General features: G+C 41.4%; 1 protein-coding gene across 1 annotated transcript in view; it reads left to right on the top strand.

Moving 5' to 3' along the window:
• TAFA1 (TAFA chemokine like family member 1) overlaps positions 1 to 21,663 on the top strand; it is a 210,229-nt gene that overhangs the window by 159,761 nt on the left and 28,805 nt on the right. The window contains exon 3 of the mRNA XM_059856949.1: positions 9,240 to 9,380. Coding sequence (XP_059712932.1) covers positions 9,240 to 9,380 — 141 coding nt within the window. The remainder of the gene's footprint in view (positions 1 to 9,239; positions 9,381 to 21,663) is intronic.

Consider the following 21,663-nt stretch of genomic DNA (forward strand, 5'->3'; position numbering starts at 1 on the left):
AGACCCATTCCTTCCTGTTATTTTATTTATTGCCATTCAGTGGAAGATTAATGCAGCCTGTACCCTGGTTATAATTCTCTCCATCAGTCTGTCTGTAGTATCTGTGCAATCCCAGCTCTTCATCACTGTGCATTCTTTATGGATCACTTTACTTTCACCACTCCTTATCTAACTACTTCATAAAAGCATCTCACACATTTATAAAGCATGACAAGAGCATTACCATAAACTATGCCACTGTGCTCAGTAAACACATCATAGGCTCTCCATAGGCTAATCACCTTAGTGGATAAAATTATCTGGGGTGAATTTATCTGCAACCATCATATCAAAAGATGAACTGTATAGAACAACATTGTTTTGCTTTTCCACAAGGATTTAAGATCCCTGAATCATTTTGTGATGACTCAGAGCCTGGGTTTGAAAGTTGGTTTTTCTGGAGCTGCTTTGTAATCAGTGGATTATTTTATAAATATTTTTTTTAAATCCTGAAAGCGTGACATTTTCATGTACCATATGAAAAATTCAAAGGGTGCATCATGAGCATAATAAGAAATTCTGAGTCTCTTTTAAGGCTGAAGAGAAAAATTAATATGGTTTTCCAGTTTGGAGAAGTTTGGAGGTGAATACATTCAATAAATGTAGTAGGCAGTTTTAGAGATCTGGTGCTTGGGGAAAGCCTGTTGGGCATAAGTGACACTATGGCAGGACCAAGCTGTGCTTGCATAGCAAACATAGAATAATTCCTAAATCCTTTCTTAGTAACCATTTCTCATGCACATTTCTATATTCATTTCTCAACAGCAGCTGTGACTGAATTACTTATTCCTTATCAACTTAATTATTCCATCCAAAAAGAGAGTAGTCCTGTCTTTCTTTCATTGTGTGTTTTTCCTGAAACTTAACACTGATTCTTTGGATGTCTTTTGCTGGCAGCATTTAGAACAAGATTTTGAGGTTCCAAGAACAATATTCTGTGGTTCACTCAAATTTTATTGTGAGGGTATTTTCAGGCCTAATTCCACTTTGGATTTTCACTGTTCTCTGGCAAGGAACTGGAGATGTCAATATTGGAAATGTTCATTTCTGTTCAGCAGCAGAAATCTACATTTCTCCACAGCTTTGATACCTAGAAAATTCTTGCCACTAGGCAAGAATTGTGCAGCTGCAAAGCAATGATCAGAACAGCACAGCAGGTCTTTTTAATCTCTAGTTTATACTGCTGCCTGCAGTTTAACTTATAGGAGGAGCACTGCTTCAATGCAAGCACATTACATCTATTTTGTCCAACCTCAGGTTTTTTTATCCTCTCTGACATATCAAATATTAAATTTTCCAAACCACCCAAGTGACTAAGAGCATGATTTTTTTTTAAAGGTACTTACAAGATTTTATGCTCAGCCTTACTGGCATACATCATTTAGACCAAGACATCCTATTTACAAGTGATATAGACTTCTAGGAGTGTCATATCTCACTGAAAGTCAATGAAATTTAAAGTCATAATGCTTATTACTTTTTGATATGGAACTTCAGTTATTTCTCAAAAGTAACATTATTCTCATTCTGGATTAAGTCCTGCCTCTTCACACACATCTCTTAATGGCATTCCAGAGCTGTAAATCCCACCAAGACTTCTGATTTCTAACCTCCATTTCTCAAAGTTGCTGTAAGTTGGCCTCCCTTTGAAGTAAAAAAAAAAAATCTCATTAAAAGACTGAAGATCCCCACTAAGAGAACATTGGATTCTTGCCTGCCTCATGAGTTACATGTCTGGGTTTTGTAGTTCATCAATACAGGAGTGCTGATAGTCCTTAGCACAATTCCCTTGGCACACTCCCTGTGACAAAAAAGCAATCAGTCCTCTGGGGAGTGGCTGTGGCCCTGGCAGGGACAGCTCCACGCACAAGAGGTGGGATTTTCTCATACATTCTGTCCTTTTGGTATATTTTACACAGGCATGCAAAGTGCTAATTAAAACTACTCAAAACCCTGCTTAAATAAGAGCTGGGAGCAGATTCCTCATCAGCATTCCTCCCCAGCCACCCTTGCCCTGTCACCCCCTCGCCTTCCTCAGCCTTGCTGGTTATTCCTCTTTCTTTGGAGCTGCACTGTGCCAGAGGCAGGAGCTGCTAGGAGGCTGCCTTCTTGTTCTGGAGACCATTTTCACTTTGATTCATCTGTAAGAGGGGTTTTTTTTATTATTATTATTTTGTTTAATATGCATAAGAATAAGGTCCCGCACAAATTTCTCAGGAGATCAATTTGCAAGGCTCTTTAGTAGAAAAACCTATTCTCTGGTGTGTGCATTGGTTTGATATGGAAATCCATTAGCCAGCCCAGGATCCAAGCACAGCTCACATGCTGGTGTGCTCTGGGTTTTCCTTGTGAATTCAAGAGCAGAATCCATACATTTCTCCTTCACAGAAAATACGTATTTTTAATTTCTGTGAATAAACCAGTTTGTGAGGATCAGAGTCTATTCTATTCTGGGTGTAAGTATAAGAATCTGTAAATCTCTCAGATAGAAGCCTCCTGTGGCTGATGGCAAAGAGCATTAGTAGAAAATTGTAAAAGACTACAAATCCTTGTGCTAATTAGAGCTTTGCATATCCCTGCTTCCTCTGTTATACTGAATGGAAAATAAAATACAAATGGAAAAAAAAATATTAAATTGAAATATTAACATTCTGCTGAACAAAATATTTTAAAGATTTTATTTTCCTCTAGAAGTTCTTTTGTTTTTCATTTTTGCAGAAAAGTTTGATTTCATTAAAATGGCCCTTTCTGTCAAGATTATTCTCAGAAACTTAAGAGTTTCTAAGATAAACAACCAGAGATGCCTCTAAAAATGCACATTGCCCCTCTTAGCCCATGAATTCTCACTTCAGAACCTATCAGAACTTTGGTGAGTGTGAAATGAATTTTCACAGGTAACTGACCTGCTTGGTCCAGCAGCTCTTCTCCAAATTCTGGCCATGAGCCAGCACAAAGCAATTCAGGCTCATTATTTGCCTTGCTCCAAATGGGGGTGTTGTGCCATGGCACAGGAGCTGGGGCCTCGACCTGCAGGTATGTTGCAGCATCCCATGGGCTCTGCCCTGGGGGCTCTCAGAGCTGGGGCTTCCAGGGGTGCTCTTTGAGTGACCTGGACATCAGAAAAACCTCAGGAGGGTTTTAAAGTTTAACACAAGGTGCATTTCCAAGGGAAAACAAATTTCACTAGCCATGGTCCTGTTGTTCTGTTTTTTTATAGAGAAGCAGCAGTTTCTTTAAGGGAGGACCCTGTGTCTCCAGAACCCTTTCAAAGCAGCATTTGAGAAAATAATATCCCAACCCAAAACTTAATGACCCACAGTGGGAGTCACTTATGTTGCTGCTGTTGCATAGAATCTTCCCAAAATGAAAATTATAATATAGGTTTTGCATAATGAACAACAAAATACTGAATATTAATCAAAATGTAAATAGAAATTTAGGGAACAGACCAGTGTAGTCTATTCTGATCCACTGGGCTAAAAAAATATCCTCTGTGTATCATGGGACTTGAAGAGCATCTGTGGAGCATTCCAAATTCTCACAGTTATGGTAATTCCACATCTAAAGAACAACTCATCAATTTATTTGTATCTGTTATCATAATGGAAAATAATTAAGGAGTAATGCTGATGGGTTATACTTAGGTCAATTTTTTGATGGTGCCTTTGTGTTACATCAGGTTTATGAGCCAAGTTCAGCTGTTTTGTGGCTTCATTGATGGCAGTTAACCTTGACCTTGTGAAAATGAGTGAAAACCCTAAGCCTTCTCTGATTGCTCTGAAAATGCATCCTGTAACCCTGATCCTTTTCCTTCTGGAGCAGATACACAATGTCAGAGGATTATATGTAAAAGAAAAACTGGAGTGTAATTGCACTGTGGCTATGAGTCTTTTATTTGTTCACTTGTGAAGTGGCTCGTGGTGTAGCATGGGACTTTGTTTTTCCATCTCTTACATATTCCTGTCAGAAGCAAAAATGTTACTTTGTAAGTTACAGAGTAGTGGCTTATAATTTCTTAAAGTAAAGTATAGTATTTTCCCCTATGCACAGTGTAGTCTGCAGTTCTGGCACATTAGCTGGCATAAACATTTTGATTAAAGCTTATGAATGTATTAATTACACCTGGGAAGTTTCCAAAGCTTATTCAAACTGAAAACTCTTTAAACTGCAGCCCCCAAACCTGAATTCTTTATAGTAAATGTAAAAAAAAAAAAAAAAAAAAGGCTGTCACAGAGTTATTTTTCCTTTCTTTCCTTTGTTGTATAAAGACATGGGGTGGAGACCATGCAAATTTTTATATCCATTCATTTCGGGGAGCAATTTTTCAACAAGTCTATAGGTGTCTGAAGAATTTTTGCTGTCACATTGTTAAACATTTGCTTGAAGTCTATAGAACCTTAAATTCTCTCCCAAATTTTTTCTGTTCTTCTAGATCTAGCAACAGCATCTGCATATACTTAAGCATTTTCAGGATAACATATGGGTCTATGACCTTAGCAGGATGATAGCACTGGCACTTTGGCTACTTGAAGCTGTTACAAATAAATAGAGATACCACAAACCAGCTACAGTCCTAATGGGCTGTCTGGAAATGTTGATAAAATTGGTCCATATGATTTCTTTTGTTCATATTCCCATGGGGAATCACCAGTGGTGTAACAGAGGCAGAATTTGGCCAGCGAAGCCCATGATGCTGTTTGGGCACCATTATTTTTTTTTGCAAGTAGCAGGAACAGGTTCTTAGAGCAACCTTCATCTGGATTAGGCTGTGAGGTGCATCTGCAATGAGCTAGAAGCAAATGTAACAGAGGATCTGAATTCTAAAATCACTGGGGGTGTGACCCTGAGAAGAAAGGCACATCTTACCTGTCAGCCAGCTCTGCCCGTGCCAAACAGCCCAAGAAGTCTCACCAAAGCTCTGCTCTGCTCATGCATTCATGCACACATGCATTCATTATGATTGACCTGCCCTAGGAAGGTCCATTAAGTGGAACTCATTTCAAGCACAGATGGTCCTGAATAGCTTAATGTCTGTCTGGTGGCCAGAATATGTGAATTCTTGATGGCCTTAGACTTCTGATCACATACATGCAGCCAAGGAGGAAATGAAAACATGTTTATCATTTTGATAAACAACCTCTCTCATTGCTGCAGGACACTCCATGTAACTCAGCAGAGTCAAATACTATTAAATTGTCATCACTGTCAAAGAGAGAATGTGTAAGTTTTGCTACCTGAGTCATAGTTAATGACTTCCACAATGTATAACACAAATCAGTAGTGCTGTTTGCTTTTTTTATGTTTGTTTACTGATAAGTTCAGGCTTGGCTGGAATGCAGGAGCAAGTTATAATTTTGAAGTGCAAAATATGCTTTTATTATTACCTCCTAGCTAGAGGTATAAAAAACAGGATGACTAGAAGATGGCTTTTTGGCTTCTGCCAGGCATGCACTCAGACCTTATAGGTGATTAGACATTTTAAATCACAGCCTCCCACAGCAGACTCATACTCATGATAAAATATTTCACTCTGTGGTGTGTAAACTCAAGGTGGCTTTGTAACAGAGACAAAAATGAGCATTGTTTCAGGAGTTAGTGTCCTCCAATTAGAATGAAACCATTTGCAGGGGTAACAAACAGCTATCTCTGTTTTACAGCAAGAATGATCTATTATTTCCACAGTTTTCTATTTGCATTCTGTGCAGAACAAGGGTTTCTGGAAGGCTGGGGAATGTGAGCAGAGTTGCAGTGGCACAGAGAGTTGCCTTCTTCAGCATTCCAGGATCCTCCCTGGAGGGCAGTTCTGTCCCTCTGGCTTTGGTCACATTTCCTCCATGCAAAGCTGAGGCCTCCTGTGAACTGCTCAGAAAGGATCAGCTGTTCTCACTATCAATTCCTGCTGATGTTTGGTGTGAAGAAGATATAAGTCATGACAGGACATTTTCATTCACCTCTGAAGTTTCTTGAAGGAAGATCAATGCTCTTCCTGATCTGCAAGTTCCAATTCCATTTCTAATCTTCTGGTTTTCTTGGGGCAGAAAGAAATTATTTTTAAAAAATGCCAGGTGGATAAAACAGCCACTTCATGAAATGTAACTGTCAACATAACATTCAGAAGACATTTGCTTTGAGGGTTTTTAGGCCCCTTTCCTCTCCTTTTAAATTCAATGGCAAATCCCCTATTGACTTGAATGGGTTGGATGAGGCTATTGTTGTGGAATCAAAGCCAGAAGCTCCTGTAGCTCAATAGACCATAAACTTCAAAAAACAGAGACATTTGTGGGGTTTATGACAAGGATTCAAACTTTTGCTGCACTCACAGCATATCAGGTCAATAATTCCCATTTTTTTTCAGAACTCCCAGCTGTGTAATATCTTTCCAGGTCTTCCCATAATCCAGATGAACCATTAAGGAAAAAAAATGGCTCAGGAAATTCATCAGATACTGAATCAGAGTATTTCTTGGTGCTCTCCAGCCCCCTTGCCCAAAAGAAGAAAGCTGGAAATAAAAAAAAAATAAAAATCACATACTGCAAAGGTATTTCACATATCCATCTGAACACACTGAGTGATTTTCAGTGGAAACTGAAGATGGATTTGTGTTCCTTTCCCCACTCAATTAATTTCCTCATTTATGCAGCTGAAGCAGATTTAAATAGAACCTCCCACCCTCAATATATTTGTGGTATATATGTTTCTGTGAATGATGTAGTAAGGAGTATGCTTTTTCAATGAGGTTTTTTTCCTATTCTCACTGTGTTCATTTATATCTGTCTCTATTCCCATTTTGTATATGGCTTTTTAAAAGTCTCACATGTACATCCATGGTTGGTAATCCATGCAAGAAAACACATTGCATGCCATGCTACCCAGTGGGCATCCATTGGCTAAACGTGCTTTAATGCAAATATCTGATCCCACTTGACAGATTTTTCAGGAAAACAGGCTGTATAACCTCCAGAATTTTCTCCATATGAGTTGGATTTTTTCTTCTCTGTCAGCACTGGAAGGGGTCTTTCTATTATTATAATTATTAATATTTGCATACTTTTATAGACTATGTAGATAAAACTTCCAATTAATGTATTTAACTTTCTAGCAGCTAAAAAAATGCTTTTTCGTTGCTTTTATAGTGTCATTATGTTTTGCCCCTCCTAAACAACTACACACTTTGAGCTAAATTCATTACTGCTCCAGCATCTTGAGCTTCCACATAACAATTAAAGGTGTTATAAAGCTCTTCCACCACAATCCATTATTTTGAATAGATAACCAAATAAGCAAGACTAGGTCATGTGGTTCTTAGTACTCATACAACAAATTTATAGAGAAAATTAAGCATTTAGGTTATTCACAAATATTTACCACACAGTCTATGTAGTCTAAAATTAGAAATGCTTATTACTGTGTACATTATCTTTATTGTTGAAGGTGCAATCAATAAAATCACAAATCTCTCTTCTCCTAGGGCATGACCATAAGATGGATTAAACCAATGAGAATCTTTTCATTGTTTTCAATACGATTTAGATTGGGGAACAGGGAGTTTGTGTGAAGGATTACTTCATAGAAAATGCAAGCATTTGGGGCTGACTTGATTATCCCAATTCCTCTTACTCCTCAGATACACTCCAAAGCCCATTTGTCAGAGGATGGCTCTCTGAGTTGTTGGGATCTCTCTTCTTTGGCACCTGCTGGCTTTCAAAAAGCTTGTGTCAGCAGCCCAAAGACACCTAATTACTAAGAGGTGCAGCAGCATGTCTCTCCAGATGACTCCAGTGTTGGCTACAGAGTTAATCTCATGCTTGCAAACTCCCCCATATGACCAACATCAGGCAAGGCAGAATTCTCCCTGCCTACCTCCCCTGTGCTTCACTAAAAATGCCACATTTGTAGAAACCCCAGGTACCAGGACTCACTCCTGGTAGGGAAATGCCACTGGACTGCCAGACCTCTACCAAAACCCTTTGTTCACAGCCAGATGTGGATCAGCATCTCCACACTTCTTATTCTCCTACCTGGCCACGCAGCACACAGTGCCAAAAGCTCTCAATATTCTTTCAAAAAGAGTGAAATCCAAAGATAGGATTAATGTGGTTTATGCTGTAGTAAAAGCACTGTGCACTTAGCAATTCTTAATGGCATGAAGAAATAAAGCTCTTCTAGAAAATCTTGCACATCCTGCCCTTTAGTGGGCAGCACATGAGGTTTTGTACTAAGTTGAAACAAGCCCTGCCAAATTTGTGCTGCAATTTCAGAAAGTAGCCAGTTATCTGTGGGGAACAGCCTGACACCATTAAACACTCAGTGATTGTGAGCTAAATGCAATCTGAACTGAGGAATGAAGAAATTACCTGGGCAGGGCATTAGCCCACCGTGGTGTTTGTCTCCTTGCAGGGCTGAGGTGAAGGGGAATGGCCCACCTGACACTTCATTTCTGTGCTCAGCATATGGCACAAACACCAAGCACTCATAAGCCCAACGCCACCGTGGATCTGTCGATCACCCCTCTGTGCTCTCCTGCTAATAAAACTATTGCAAATGCTCAGAAAGAACAATTAGGGAGGAGACAAATTAAACCTGATGATCTCACACACAGTGGAAATGTTTCCTGCCTTAAATCTGCCAATCTAGTGAGGGGGGGAGCAAAGGGAAGTGCTGTTGGGCCACCCTGTAATTTGGGGAGACTCTGTCCTTCCCTAAGGGCTGAGTACTAGCACAGAATCAAATATTTGGAGAAAAATCTTATTTCTAGATGGATTCCCTTAGTCTCTGTCCTTGTATGAGAAAATATTTGGGGAAAAGGTCTCCAATATTACAAGCATAAAGCCAGCCAATGGTGGTTGCACATTTTCTGTAGTAATTTACCTACATTTCTTCAGGCCCAGACATTGACAACATTATTTTTAGGCCCAAAATTATGTGGATGTCACAGAGACTTCTAATATAAGAAAGGCAAGGGAACTTATCTACGTTTTCTATTAAAAAATGTAGTGTAGCAGTACCTGGCTTATTTGGGAGCACACAAAAAGACAGAAATAAAACTGTAATCCCACCTGTACAGAAGCTGGGCAGAGGCACAGACAGGAGCACGCCTGGGTGCTTTGATTAGCCACTGCTGCTCTTCCTAATCAGAGTGTCAATATTCTCTTTTCTTTTTTTTTTCTTCTTTTTTTTTTTTTTTTTTTTTTTTTTGCCAGAAGGAGGAACGTGTGAAGTTATAGCAGCACACAGATGCTGTAATAAGAATCGAATTGAGGAAAGATCACAAACAGTAAAATGCTCCTGTCTACCTGGGAAAGTGGCTGGGACTACAAGAAACAGACCTTCCTGTGTTGATGGCAAGTAGCTCCTCCTGTGTATATGTTTCTGTTTGTGTACCATCCATTACAGCTAGAATGCTGTAAGTCCATAGATTGTGCATAGGAATTTTGTTGTGCTCTTTATTTCATGAAATAGAAGAATCTATAAGTATAAATATATATTTAGACAACTTTCTTGCTGCTTCAGTGCATAGCTCTGTGCACATGGACCATGTTAAGGTTTAACTGAAAACTGTAAGAATATTGCCCAGTATGGATGCTTTAAAGATGAGTATAAGAGATTTATTATTGATAAATACCTGGATAAAATTATCCCTTGAGTCACTTCCCGGGGCCCCTTTGGTGCCACATTAGTTTTGACTCATAAATATTTCAAAGGACAACTGCTATTCATTTTGATTTAATTAGTCATTTGGAAACTCAGTGGCAAGATAACAGAAATAAATGAATCCTGTATTCTAGCCCTGAAATGAACATTACAGAAAGCAGGAAAAAACCTTTGTCTTTTAAAATCACTCCTGCTGTTGCTTGTCGTGGGGATTTGGTTTTTTAATTTTTTTTTTTTCCTGAAGGAAAAGCACCATGTTATTTGTGTCTGGGTTTCATATGAGGTTTAGCTCCACAGGGTGTTTTCCTCTCTAGGGCTCCCCTACCAGCACTGCAAGGTGAAACCACACAGCAGTCAGGGGGAGAGCTACAGCTGGGAAGAGCTTAGCAAAATATAAATCTCATAAGAAGATGGGGAGTAAGTGGTACTAATCCCATTAGTTACCCTTCCCAAACAAGCTGCTCTGTGCTGCAGAATCCCTCAGTGCAGCAGCTCTGTGGAATGGAGTATCTTGTAAAAACCCCTGTTCTTTTTGGTGAATGTTGAGCTGTTTGTACCAGCCCACAGGTGCTTCAGAGAGCCACAGGTTGGGTTTGTGCAGCACTGTAGGCTCTGTGCTGGGCTGTCCTCACTCTTTCCATGTTGCAATCCCATGGGTGGTGGTGTCTCTGCCAGTTTTGGGAGCCCCCAAAGTTTCCTCTTTGGGTCTGTGTTTGGCACTCAGCTTCAGCCCAGGCGTGACTGGGAAGCTCTGCAAGAAAATATTGGGAAAAATGTTTTTTTCTGGGAACCTTTCCTCAATCCCAGGCTGCCAAGGCGTTAGAATGGAGCAGGGGGTGTTCCAGTGTACCTCAGACAGGAGTTGTAGTTAGACAGGAATATTGATGGCTTTTGTGGAATGGAATATTGTGCAGACAAAGATCATTCTTGCAGATTTGACACCAAGAAGGTGAGAGATTAGGGGCTCCCTTAGAGGAATGAGAATCTCATGTTTTCTCAGCAGGTATTTCTGGCATGTGGATATCTGGTTTATATATTGAAAATATGAAAGGAAGTGTTTTATTATTTAAAAAACACATTCACATTTTTAAATTATGAAGCAGTGTTTCCTAACTTGTTACACTGGGAATGCAATTCAGCTTCTGAACTCATGATTAAAACCATGCTATGAATGCACCTGTGAATGATTATGCTTTAGTCCACAACCTGTCATTCTGTTATTGCCTAATTACCCTGATAAAAAGAAGCTTTTCTTTTTCTGCTAAGCACACTCATAAAACCGTAGGTGAAAACTACAGCTGGTTGTAACCAAAGATCAGGCTGTACAAGCCTTGAAGAGTTTCGTGTTCTTCATCAGGTCATGAAATACAGAGGCAGCAGATAGAGCAGAGAGACACCATTAATTCAGCCCTCATAACTCTGTTCAGAGAGGAGAAGCTCAAAGAGTGCTGTGTGAAGAAAAAAGTCAGGTGCAGGTGTGGACTGGAGCCTAATTGCTCTGTCAGGATTACAATAAAGAGAAATGTTATTGTCTGGAATTTTGAAAGGAGTTAGGATAAAACAATGGCAAATATGAAAGTGTAAGGCAAGTCCCATTGAAGTCACTGGTAAGACTCACTGTGACTTCAAAGCCAGCAAACGTGAACTACAAAGGAATGTCTTCCCCTTTCAAGTTTGGCTGTAGTCAGCCCATAGCTGCTTTTGTAGATGGCTGCAGAACAGTTCAAAAGCCCAATATGCTGCTGGTAAAAATTAATCCAAGGGACATTTGCTTTGGCCTTTGTTTTATCCCAGACTTTGCTTTGTGGCTTTTGACATACTGACCTGGTTTAAGTCAAAACTTTTTCCAATTTGGTGGTTTGTTCTTGTAAAGACAAACTCCCAAACTTCCCATGGGAGTGCCACTGACGTCAGTGCTTTAGCTCACACAAAGATTTGGGATTTGCTGTTTATTTTGTGCATGAGAACATTTCAAAAGGTCACCTGCAACTTTCTGCCTTCTTTGTCAACTGTATTGAAAGGTTGCAGGCCAGTTAATCTCACACTAGGTTATATTTACAGTGTGTAAGTGTATATAATTTCAAGCCATAATGTGTCACTAAGAAATCTTGCTTGAGTCCTGATTAAATATCCACAGGTGTTCAGCAATATACTCACAATATAATACTTAAGCAATACACTCACACCCAAACAAAGACACTTGTGAGAGGTGACAAGGCCTGGGAGACCCCTGTGAGCAGTTTGGCTGATGGCTGATTGTCACCTCAAGCCACCTCCACCCCATGGCTGTGTACTAGTGTGTATAAAGCAGGCTGAACCTCAGTATTGCCCTGTCAAACTGTGACTTCATGGTATTGGGATCAAGCTTTTGGTGCCTCCCAGTTAAATTTCATCAGAAAACATCTCCTCAAGGCTGCTGCTTTGGCAGTTTGAGTCCAAGGTGCAGAGGAGAGATTGCATTGCCTTCCATTCCTACCAGCTATTGCTCTGGGACACAGCTGGGCTGTGTGGAGAACTGGCTTTCTTTTCTCTTTCAGAGAACACAGTTATTTGCAGGAGTCATCTTAACATTTTTAATAAGTGTCAGGGCTGATGAATGGTCCTTTTGTCCCTTTTGTTGTGGGGTCTGATCATGGGTAGCCCACCATCCCAGTGCACAGGGCTGTTATGCAATCCTCCTCCTGCATGGGACAAAAGTCAGGCTGAGCTTGTTTGTGCTGTGAAGGGCACCAAGCTGGTGTGTATTCCCAAGCATCACTTCCTGCCAAGTCCTGCAAACCTTTTCTTTGGGGTCTCATCTTAATAAAGTATAGTGAGGCCAGGCCATGGCAGCCTCAGAAACCATAAATGATTCTTTTTATTCAGTAGGCACTGTCCTAAAAGCTGCCTCCATCACCAGTGAATTATGCAGTAGCAACAGTGGGAGCAAAGCAAAAGCCAAACTTTGCCATGAAACACAGACACCAGTTTCTGTTTCTTTGCCTGTTCTGTTGCACATTCACTTTCATGATTCTCTTCACTACTTCAAGGTCTTTTTTGTTTGCTCCCTTCTCTCTCTGCAATTTATCTTGCCTGCCACTTGGCCACAGCATATACCATGGGCATCAGGCTGCTCAGCTCTCTGCCATGGGTATTATTATTTTCTTCATTTGCCCAAATACCTCTCCAGAGCAAGTCCCTTTTTCTGGGGGAAGCCATGCCCAGCATTTCCCATGGGCTCATGAAGGCCCTCAGGTGCCTCAGCAGGAATCTCTGTCACTGGGGCAATTTCTCCTGTGGGCTGAGGTTTTATTCCTTTGTCATTACTATTAAAAAAAATATATACTTATAATTTTAATACTGTCACTTTTATGCTGGGAATATCATGCTTTGTACCATATCCTTTCAAGTGGTATTGAAGCATCCTGTCCAGTCAGTAGATGGTTATGTCTGTGTGTTCTTCAAGGCTTGTGACTAATATATAATTTGTTCATCTATACTGGAGTTTACTGTGTTACAGTCAGTGCTCTCAGACACACATATTTTTTAATGTTTCATTTTTCTGTTCCCTTCCCTTCAATCTTCTTCCAGGCTATTTTAAACTCTTTTACAGGCAACCTCATATTTCTTGCATAATTATCTGTGAAATTTGTTGGACCACAGAGTATGGAATAACAGAAAAGCACCTGCACTGGCTTTTGAAAATCAGCCACAAAGGAACTTTCATGCAGGTTGTGCATACTGCCAGTGCTTTTAGGAAATGAGGTGGGTTTAACACTGGTGAAAACCAATGAGCAAAAAGGAAGGTGCTACTAAAATTCTTAGCAGTATCTCTCCCTCTAAATTGTACCTGTAAGAAAGGCCTCTGCAGACACATGAGGTGATCCCATTCCACATTTTCTGCAACACAGGATTTGAAGCATTAACTCTCAGGCAGCAGGATTAGTGGTTTAGTCTCCAGGGTTTGCTCTTGTCCTGTTTTATACCAGTCATGCATCAGGGGAAAGAAAAGTCATTCCCTGATACAGAAAAATAAAATCAAATCAAGCCAGTATTTTCATTTTTCACAGATTGATTTTGGATCACCTCAAGTTTCATTCCACAGTGTATGAAATATTAGCACACATGTACCTGCTTCAGATTTCTGGTAGTTTGAGGATCACTTCTGTTAGTTTGAGGATCACTAGCCAGCATGTGGCTAGTTTGACATCACACTAGAATTTACATCACACTTCATCAGGGCAGAACTACCAAGCCAAACATGAGGTTACTGACCAGTGGGAGCTCCCTGACTTTTAATCCTCTCTTGGCCAGCACCTCACACCTCTCCAGTCATGTTGCTGGATGATTGGTGCTGCTCATCCTTATTTTACCATGTGCAATAGTTGGAGCAGAGAGAGGACAGCATTCACAGCACACATTCCATTTTCTGAGTTTGCCCTGCTTTCTCCCACCCAGGACCCACAAACAAAAAGGTCCCATCTGGTCTGTCTCTCCCTAGGCAGACACAAGTGCAGCCATCAGTTCATTTGTTTTTATTTTTAAATTATGGGTAAGACACTGATTGTGGAGCAAGCACCCATAATTCAGGAGTGTTCCTGCAGGCAAGAGGTGCAGCTCAGCCCCTCGAGCTGGTGCTCAGCCTCAGCATCCTCCCACAGCACTGGGGCTACCCCAGCTTGCACCAGCTGGGAGGTGGGCATGGGATGCACAGACACTTCCTGGCTCTGCCTGCAGTGAAAGCAGGATTCAAGCCTTGTAGAGTCAAATGAAAGACTCCTATTGACTTTGGGTCAGGTCCTTAGTAAATGCTTTGTTAGAGATAATCCTGTATCTATCAGCACTTACATCAAGTGAGAACAGCTCACAGTCACAAAGCCAATCGTTCTCTATTTATCTAATGTGTACTTTAGGTGGTATCACCAGAAAGCCTTTTTTTTTCCCCACTCTGTGAAAATACTTTCAATCAATTCTTATTTCTTGAAGAAAGGGGGAAAAATGCTTTTTGAAATCCAAGGAGTCAGCTTCTCATCCCTCTAGCTGTGCTTCGGCCTAGATAAGAAGAGATCCAGGGTCCCATATTATTAATTCACTGTCTATATGAATAACGAGCAGCCTTGGTGAATTATTCCACACTCCTGGGAAAATCTATAGCCCTGTCCTTCTGCAGCACCACTGGAACCAAGCAGTAAGCTCATATTTATTTTTATTTGGTGAATTCAGATGACTTCATTTGTAAGGAGGAAAAAAATGTTTCTCTTCTCCGCTGTCATCCATTTAGCAAGTTCAGAAAAAGTCACAGAATATCTCATGTGCTATTAAAAAAACAGAAGAGGTGGGGAGAGAAGTCTACTGAAATATTTTAGGCTTTTGTTTTGTCCAGATCTTGTCTTCTTGAAACGCCCTTGCAGCCACCCTGAAATCCCAGCCAGATCCTGAGCGGTGCTGACTTCAGAGGGAGCAAAAGCAGAGCTGGCAGCAGCCATGCAGAGTAATTAATTCATTTATCCAGGCACAGAGGCTCTCATTACCAATTTGCCTTCCCATTGCAGGGCAGAGGCTGAAGGGAGCAGAGGGGAGGTGTGTGCCTGACCCTGCCAATGCTGGGTGAGATTTTGTGTCAGGGCACAGCCTCATCTCCTGAACCCAGCCCATCAGTGAGCAGCCTGGGGAGAGCAGAGAGGCTCTGCTTCTCCCTGAGCACGTGGATGTGCAAACAAATCTCTGTGTGGGCATATGGATCCATATCTATGCATATATATATATATATGTGTGTGTATTTCTGTTCTGCAGAGCCACCCTGCCATGGGTGGTGCCTTACAGCACCCAGGGCTGCTCAGACACACAGGGATGTTTTTGTGTGACTCAGGTGCACACAGGCAGGACATTTAAGGAGCAAATCTGCAGCTCACCTGAGCCAGCCTGCAGTCAGGGTAGGTGCTCCCCCATGTCCCAGCCAGGGCTGTGCTGCTCCTGCTGCATGCAAATCCTGTCTTCGTGGTGAGAGGAGGGTGCAGCTAATGAGAGCCTCTGACTGTGGGTTTGTGTGAGTACCTCTCCATTGCAGTTATCATTTGTCTCCCCACCTATGTTTTATATTTCTTTCTTTTTCCAGTGGCATTGTGGTTTCCTGCACAGCAAAGCAACCACCCTGTTTAATATCAAGCTTATAGAGCAGCTGACTAATCCACCTCTAATGAAGTGCAGAGAGCTCACTTAAATCCCATTTTCAGCAGGAAAGAAATTTCATTTTGTACTTAAGAGGGATAAAACAAGCTGAAAGTCATGGCACTGTCTCCATCTGTGTGAGGGGTGGTTGCTTTCCCAGGTTCCAGCTGGCAGATTTCAGAGGGAGCAGAGCCCTCACAGCCAACCAAGGTGCACAAACAGCATCCCTGTGGTGAAATTAGGGAATGGCATGGCTCTGGAGCACTGTGAAGACACACAGCAACATATAATTACTTCACCTCCATACAGAGGAAAGTAACCTTTTGCTCAAATACTTGGCAATAAACCCACTAGAGGCTAAATGGAAAAACAGTAGGAGATTTCTCCTCTGATAGGTAGCATTAAGTGTTAATCACAGCACTGGAAGAACCTGGGAAGAGGGGTTGGAGGCAGGGGGGGCAGCCAGCCATGCCAGTGTGTGCCAGGCACCACAGGGAAAAGAGGCACGAGCTGGAAGGGAAAAGAGAGCCTAGAGAGAATTCCCTTGCAGGGGTGAAGCCACAGGCAGGACCAGGGTTCAGGTTAAGGACTGGTCAGGCTGCCTGGAGAGCACAGAGAAAACCAGGACAAGGGCTCTCTCTGCCTTGGTGAGCCCAGAACAGGAGACTCAGCCCCTGTGACCCACATGCAAGCACACAGATGGCAGATCCAGGGGCAAAAACAGCTGCAGCAGTGCTAAGGAAGGCTTCTCACAGCAACCCTTCACCCAGCAGTGCTGAGGGAGAGATTTCCAGACATCAGGAAGGTGCAGCCTGGTCTGTATCTGCCCTGCATGGCAGCAGCAGAAAGAGATTTGCTACATTTACTGCACCTGTGTGGAGAGGTGATGCAGCTGATGGAGGATGTGTGGTACCTTAGGAGCAGGAGGGTTAAACCTTTACAGCCTGCCTTTAAACAAGCTCTGGCTTCATCTTTCCCTTGTGGGGCAATGCCCACGTGCCCAGCCCAAGTGCAGCATCCAAAATGCTCTCAGGAAGTGATTTGACACCCAGATTTTCAGCTGGTGTAAACTGGCTCCTGAAACCTGAGAGACTTTCTGGTTTGTGCCAAATGAGGGCACAGTTTGTAGGGTTTAGGAAAATGAACAGGTTGGTGACTGGCTATTGATCCTTGCTCACAGTCCTCAGGGAATGTGTTGGACCAGTGTCCAGCTAATCCATGGCCAAGGGGAGCTTAGGGAAACATTAGGGTCAGGTTAGCATCTGTGCTGTATCCTCTGACACCAAATCCTGGCAGGAATTCTGATGATGTTTTATCTCTGCCAGGGAAGACCATGTTATTAAGTGGCTAATTCTGCATGAGCTCCCACCACATCTTTTCTGCATCAGATGCTGTGGTGTTGGTGCACTGTGAGATGCTGTGTGCCTACAGGTGTCTCTGACACACTACAGAAAACACCTGATTGGAGTATTGCAGAGCAGGAAGCCTTTTCTTCTTTTCTTTCAAAGCTACCTTCCATCTATAAACATGGAGCTAGTTCACAAGGCTTGATTGGGGTTTGTAGGATTAGGGTTTGAACACAAAAGAAGTGAATGATTAAGTAAGAATGAAAAATGCTCCTCCACAGTGAGCTCTCTTTAAATTAATAAACAAGAACCTGAAGCTATTACACACTGGAATTTTAAAGAGGCAGTGACCAAATCTTGGAAGGAAGCAAACACATCATTTTTCCTTTTACTGATGAAGAGAGTTCAAATAGGAGTCACTAATTTAGCACTGAGACTGTCTGTTGTGTTGAACTATGTGAATTAATCTGGCAACTGCAACTGGAAGCAGGCAAGTCAACAAGTGTTTAATTGATTTCAGAGGATCAGTTATCCATACAGTTGATCAGAGACACATTTGCAGTTCCTCCTCTCAGAATACCACCAGAATACCAGGTCACTGCAGGTCCCAAGCCCCTTAGCAGTTTGTCAGTCTGGAGTTTGCTTTGGGAGATTTTTATGCATCATTATTGCAGAATTTTCTTAAGTTTAGGAATCAAGTAAAGACATTGCAAGCAAGGGATTTCAATCAAATCTTAGACCTTTTGCTGAGGAAGTGTGCTACTCAGCCTGTAAATAGCCTTCAGAGTTTGGCACAGGTCTCCATATGCAGGTGTCAAAAAGCAGTTTACTAATCCAGTGTATCAAAGAAAGCATTATTCCTCTTTGGGAGCTGTTTTCAAAGACCACTCAGTTTGTCACAATAACTGCTCAAGGTTAAGCAAGATGGAGGATGGCAAATTTCAATATTACTTAAAAAGTGCTGCCTCTCCCTTTTGAAACCATCATGCAAAAAACAGTGGTGGGGAGTGGAGCTGTGCTCCACAATTTAAGCATTCTGCCCTATGTTATTAGTACATAAAAACTATTCTGCAGGCAGATGGATTGCTTTTAATATGTGGGTTTGTGTAATCATTTCCTTTTGATTACAGTTCCTAGGCAGCAACCATACAGCAGAGTTTTCAAGATGCATGTGCATGGTCAGTACGTTTTTTTTTTTATTTTCCAAATGTGCCCAGAACTCAGGAGCAGCAAGGTGAAACATCAGCACAAACCATCACTCAGGAATGAAATGGAGAAGCAAATGACACTGTCTTAACTGAGGACAAAGGCAAATCTCCCATTAACTCAAATGAGAGTAGAAAACATCTCTCTCTATTGGTTTTCTTATTACAAAATGCCCTCTCCTTTTTCTCCAGACCCCTCCACAAAATACCATCAAATACAGCTGTGTGTAATACAGTTATGCAAATAACAAATGAACTCTATTTCCTTTAGAAGCTTCCTTTCCTCATCTTGAAAATTGCCAACTGGATGAACACTTTTTAAAACCAGAGATCCTGTTATATATAAACCCCCAAGTTCATTAGTGCAGTGAACACCTGTATATCCAATATGTAATATAAATATAATGTAATATATATATATTGGTTATCCAAGGACACAGGTACCCCTTGCTCTGAGCAGGATGGGGAACAGGACAGTGACCCCTGCTTTACACCACAGAGCACAGGAGCAGAGCAGCAGAGGAGAAAATCTGTCTTCTTTTGGGCAGAGAAAGGCTAAGAAAGCTGTGGGGGTTTAATTGATAAAAACTCCCCATCATTAAATGTAGCTTGGAAATTAGAAGAGTACTGCCAGCTCTAAGAGGGGATTGGCAACAGCTTCCCACCAGGGATGACAGCTGATTTTGAAGACTTCCAGTGTCTTTTGTCTCACCCACAAAATGCAAACTAATTGGTATTATTTGATCAAATAACACTGCAGCATACTGGTGAGCAATAGGTGGAGCACAGACATAAAAGCCAAGAAAAAATGCTGTACAGCAGACTCATAAAATTCATTTTTATCTTAGAGGCCAAGAAAAGCCCTCTTGAAGTCTTTAGTTACAGTTTGGCTTTATTTGATACAATCAGTTTTTATTCTTTGGTTGACCAACATTGGTATCTCTTTTATTCATTTATTTGCAATAACCTGCTGATAAATCAGCTTTAGCAGTGGAACCAATTAATTCTCCATTGTAAATATTGACTTAGATATTTTTAATCTATTCTGTTTGTCAGAGATGGCAATCCTGGACTTTCCTGGATGAGCAATAATGAGGCAGCATTGCAGAATCCTTTTCTACTACTCCTCTGAAACAGCCCTTGTAAATTCTGTGTGATCATTGCAGAAAAAAGACCCCACAGCATTTGCAAACACAAATTAAGTAAATTACGGGTTTGCTACCTGGTTTGCACTCTGCCAATGACCCCTGGTGCCCACAAGTGGGGACTCCAGCAAACTGTATCCATTTCAGTTTGCAGGTTTCCCAGCTGGGCTGCTCATTAACACATGGCTGCATGGAAACTCTGATCAGAAATGGTCTGTGATTACAATAGACATGGTCTGAATGTGTCTTGTGTAGTCAGGTTGGATAAACAGAATGAATGGGGGAGGTTTTGAATTTTGTAAAATTCAAACCTAATTGCAAATCACCCAGGTCTGAGGTTTGCTGTTTCATGGCACCTTTTAAAAGCTGATACAATTTCCTAATAGAAGGAATAAATTGACAAACCAGGTTAGAAGCTTGAGCTCTGAATGTAACAACCCTTATTCACAGGTCTTCAGTGAAATCCTGAATCCTATCAGTGTATTTCTCAAATCATCAGGAGCACTCATTTGTAGCTAGCTTTGGGTTAGACCCTTTCCATCTGAACCACTCATTTTAAACTCATTATTTATGGTAAGCACAGCCACACACTTCATGCATTTTGCATATTCAATTTTCAAGCCAAAATATAGGAGCTGCATTAGCTTCAGTGCTCCCAGCAGGTAATCAGGCTCCTGCAATATCAAACCTTATGCCACCACCAGTAATAGGCTGAAATAGTCCTACCCTCACAAGGACTGTGCCTGCCCAGCTCCTATTAAAATTAATGGGCACTGGGCATCCATTCCCTCTAGGCAGCTTTGGAAATATCAGCCAAAAAGTAGTTGTAAGTATTAACCTTTAGGAAGTTAGTGTTGGCAGCTTCCCCCTGCTCTGCACTGACTGAGCCCAGCCCTGCTCTGATGGCAGCAGCTCCTCGGGGCTGATTTGGCACCTGGGGCTGCTTTGGTACCCCCGGGCTGTTCTGGCACCTCGGGCTGTTCAGGCTGAGCAGAGCCCGGGGGATTTGCCAGGCTGCCCTTCCCTCCCTCCTCCCAGGAGCAGCCTGCAGTGATCGTGGCTTTTTCCTGGGCATCTGAGAGAAAGGAAGCCCAGCCCCATAAAGGTCAGTAGAGGCGGTGTGAAAATGCTGCTCTGACTCAATGTTGGAGTCTGGGGCAGAAATGACAAAAATATTGCAGGCTAACTGTTAAAATAAGCACATTCTGTATAGAAAAAAAATTGTCTGTGAATACTTTTATATATTAAACCTTGTAAGGGACTTTGCCCCGCTGATCTAACGTTCTTTAATTAGTTGGGGTTTTTTGGGTTTTTTTCCTTTCCTGTGTGTGTTTGCAAAGAAAAATAGTCTGGCATTTTAAAAGAAAAATAGGATTAGAATAATTTATTATTGGATTACTATTAAACTAATAGAAACAGCCATATAAATTCATTTCTATAAACAACCTCCAGGTCTCAGGTCTAATCCATACAGATGGTGACCTGTGAGGAAGCAGTGTTCCAGGAATAAATTTGTTGGTTTAGACTGGAGGGTTTCAACCCAGCTAATAAACTCTCAGTGGTGCATGACTGAAATGTTACTGCAGTAGCTAGAGAGCAAACTGTCCCCTGTTCCACTTTTTTTTTTCACCAAATAGTTCTAAAATAACCAAAGTGTAATCACCACACTCAACTAGCAGATTGTTCATGGACACAAAATACAGCCCTAAATCAAATAAATTGCTGGCTGTGAAGCATTTGCTGGGCTCTGCTTTGCATAGTTTGAGATAAGAAGCAAATATAATGCACTGGTCTCTATTACTAAATGCTGCTAAAAGTGCAAAGTGATAAATGTGCTCTTTCAATTTCAATATAGCATCATTAGTAGAGAAACCCTGTAAGGATCACCTGCATCTTAATGACCTGCATCTTCACTGTGAGTGCAGCTCTGTGCTTTTCCTGGGAACCTATGCCATTTTAGGAAGTATTCATGTTATTTTGCCAAATTCTGTTTCTATTTTTGTTCTGGTATTCTTACTTTTTTATATTCCCTTCCTAAATATGAGTGTCTAGTAGTGAGGGACCCAGAGGAAATGTGTAGCCAGGGACATCAGCAGTGCTGGCAGGTCAGAAGCAGCAGGAGGGCCAGCC

Source organism: Haemorhous mexicanus, chromosome 11 (assembly GCF_027477595.1).
Source record: "Haemorhous mexicanus isolate bHaeMex1 chromosome 11, bHaeMex1.pri, whole genome shotgun sequence".
Taxonomy (NCBI): Eukaryota; Metazoa; Chordata; class Aves; order Passeriformes; family Fringillidae; genus Haemorhous; species Haemorhous mexicanus.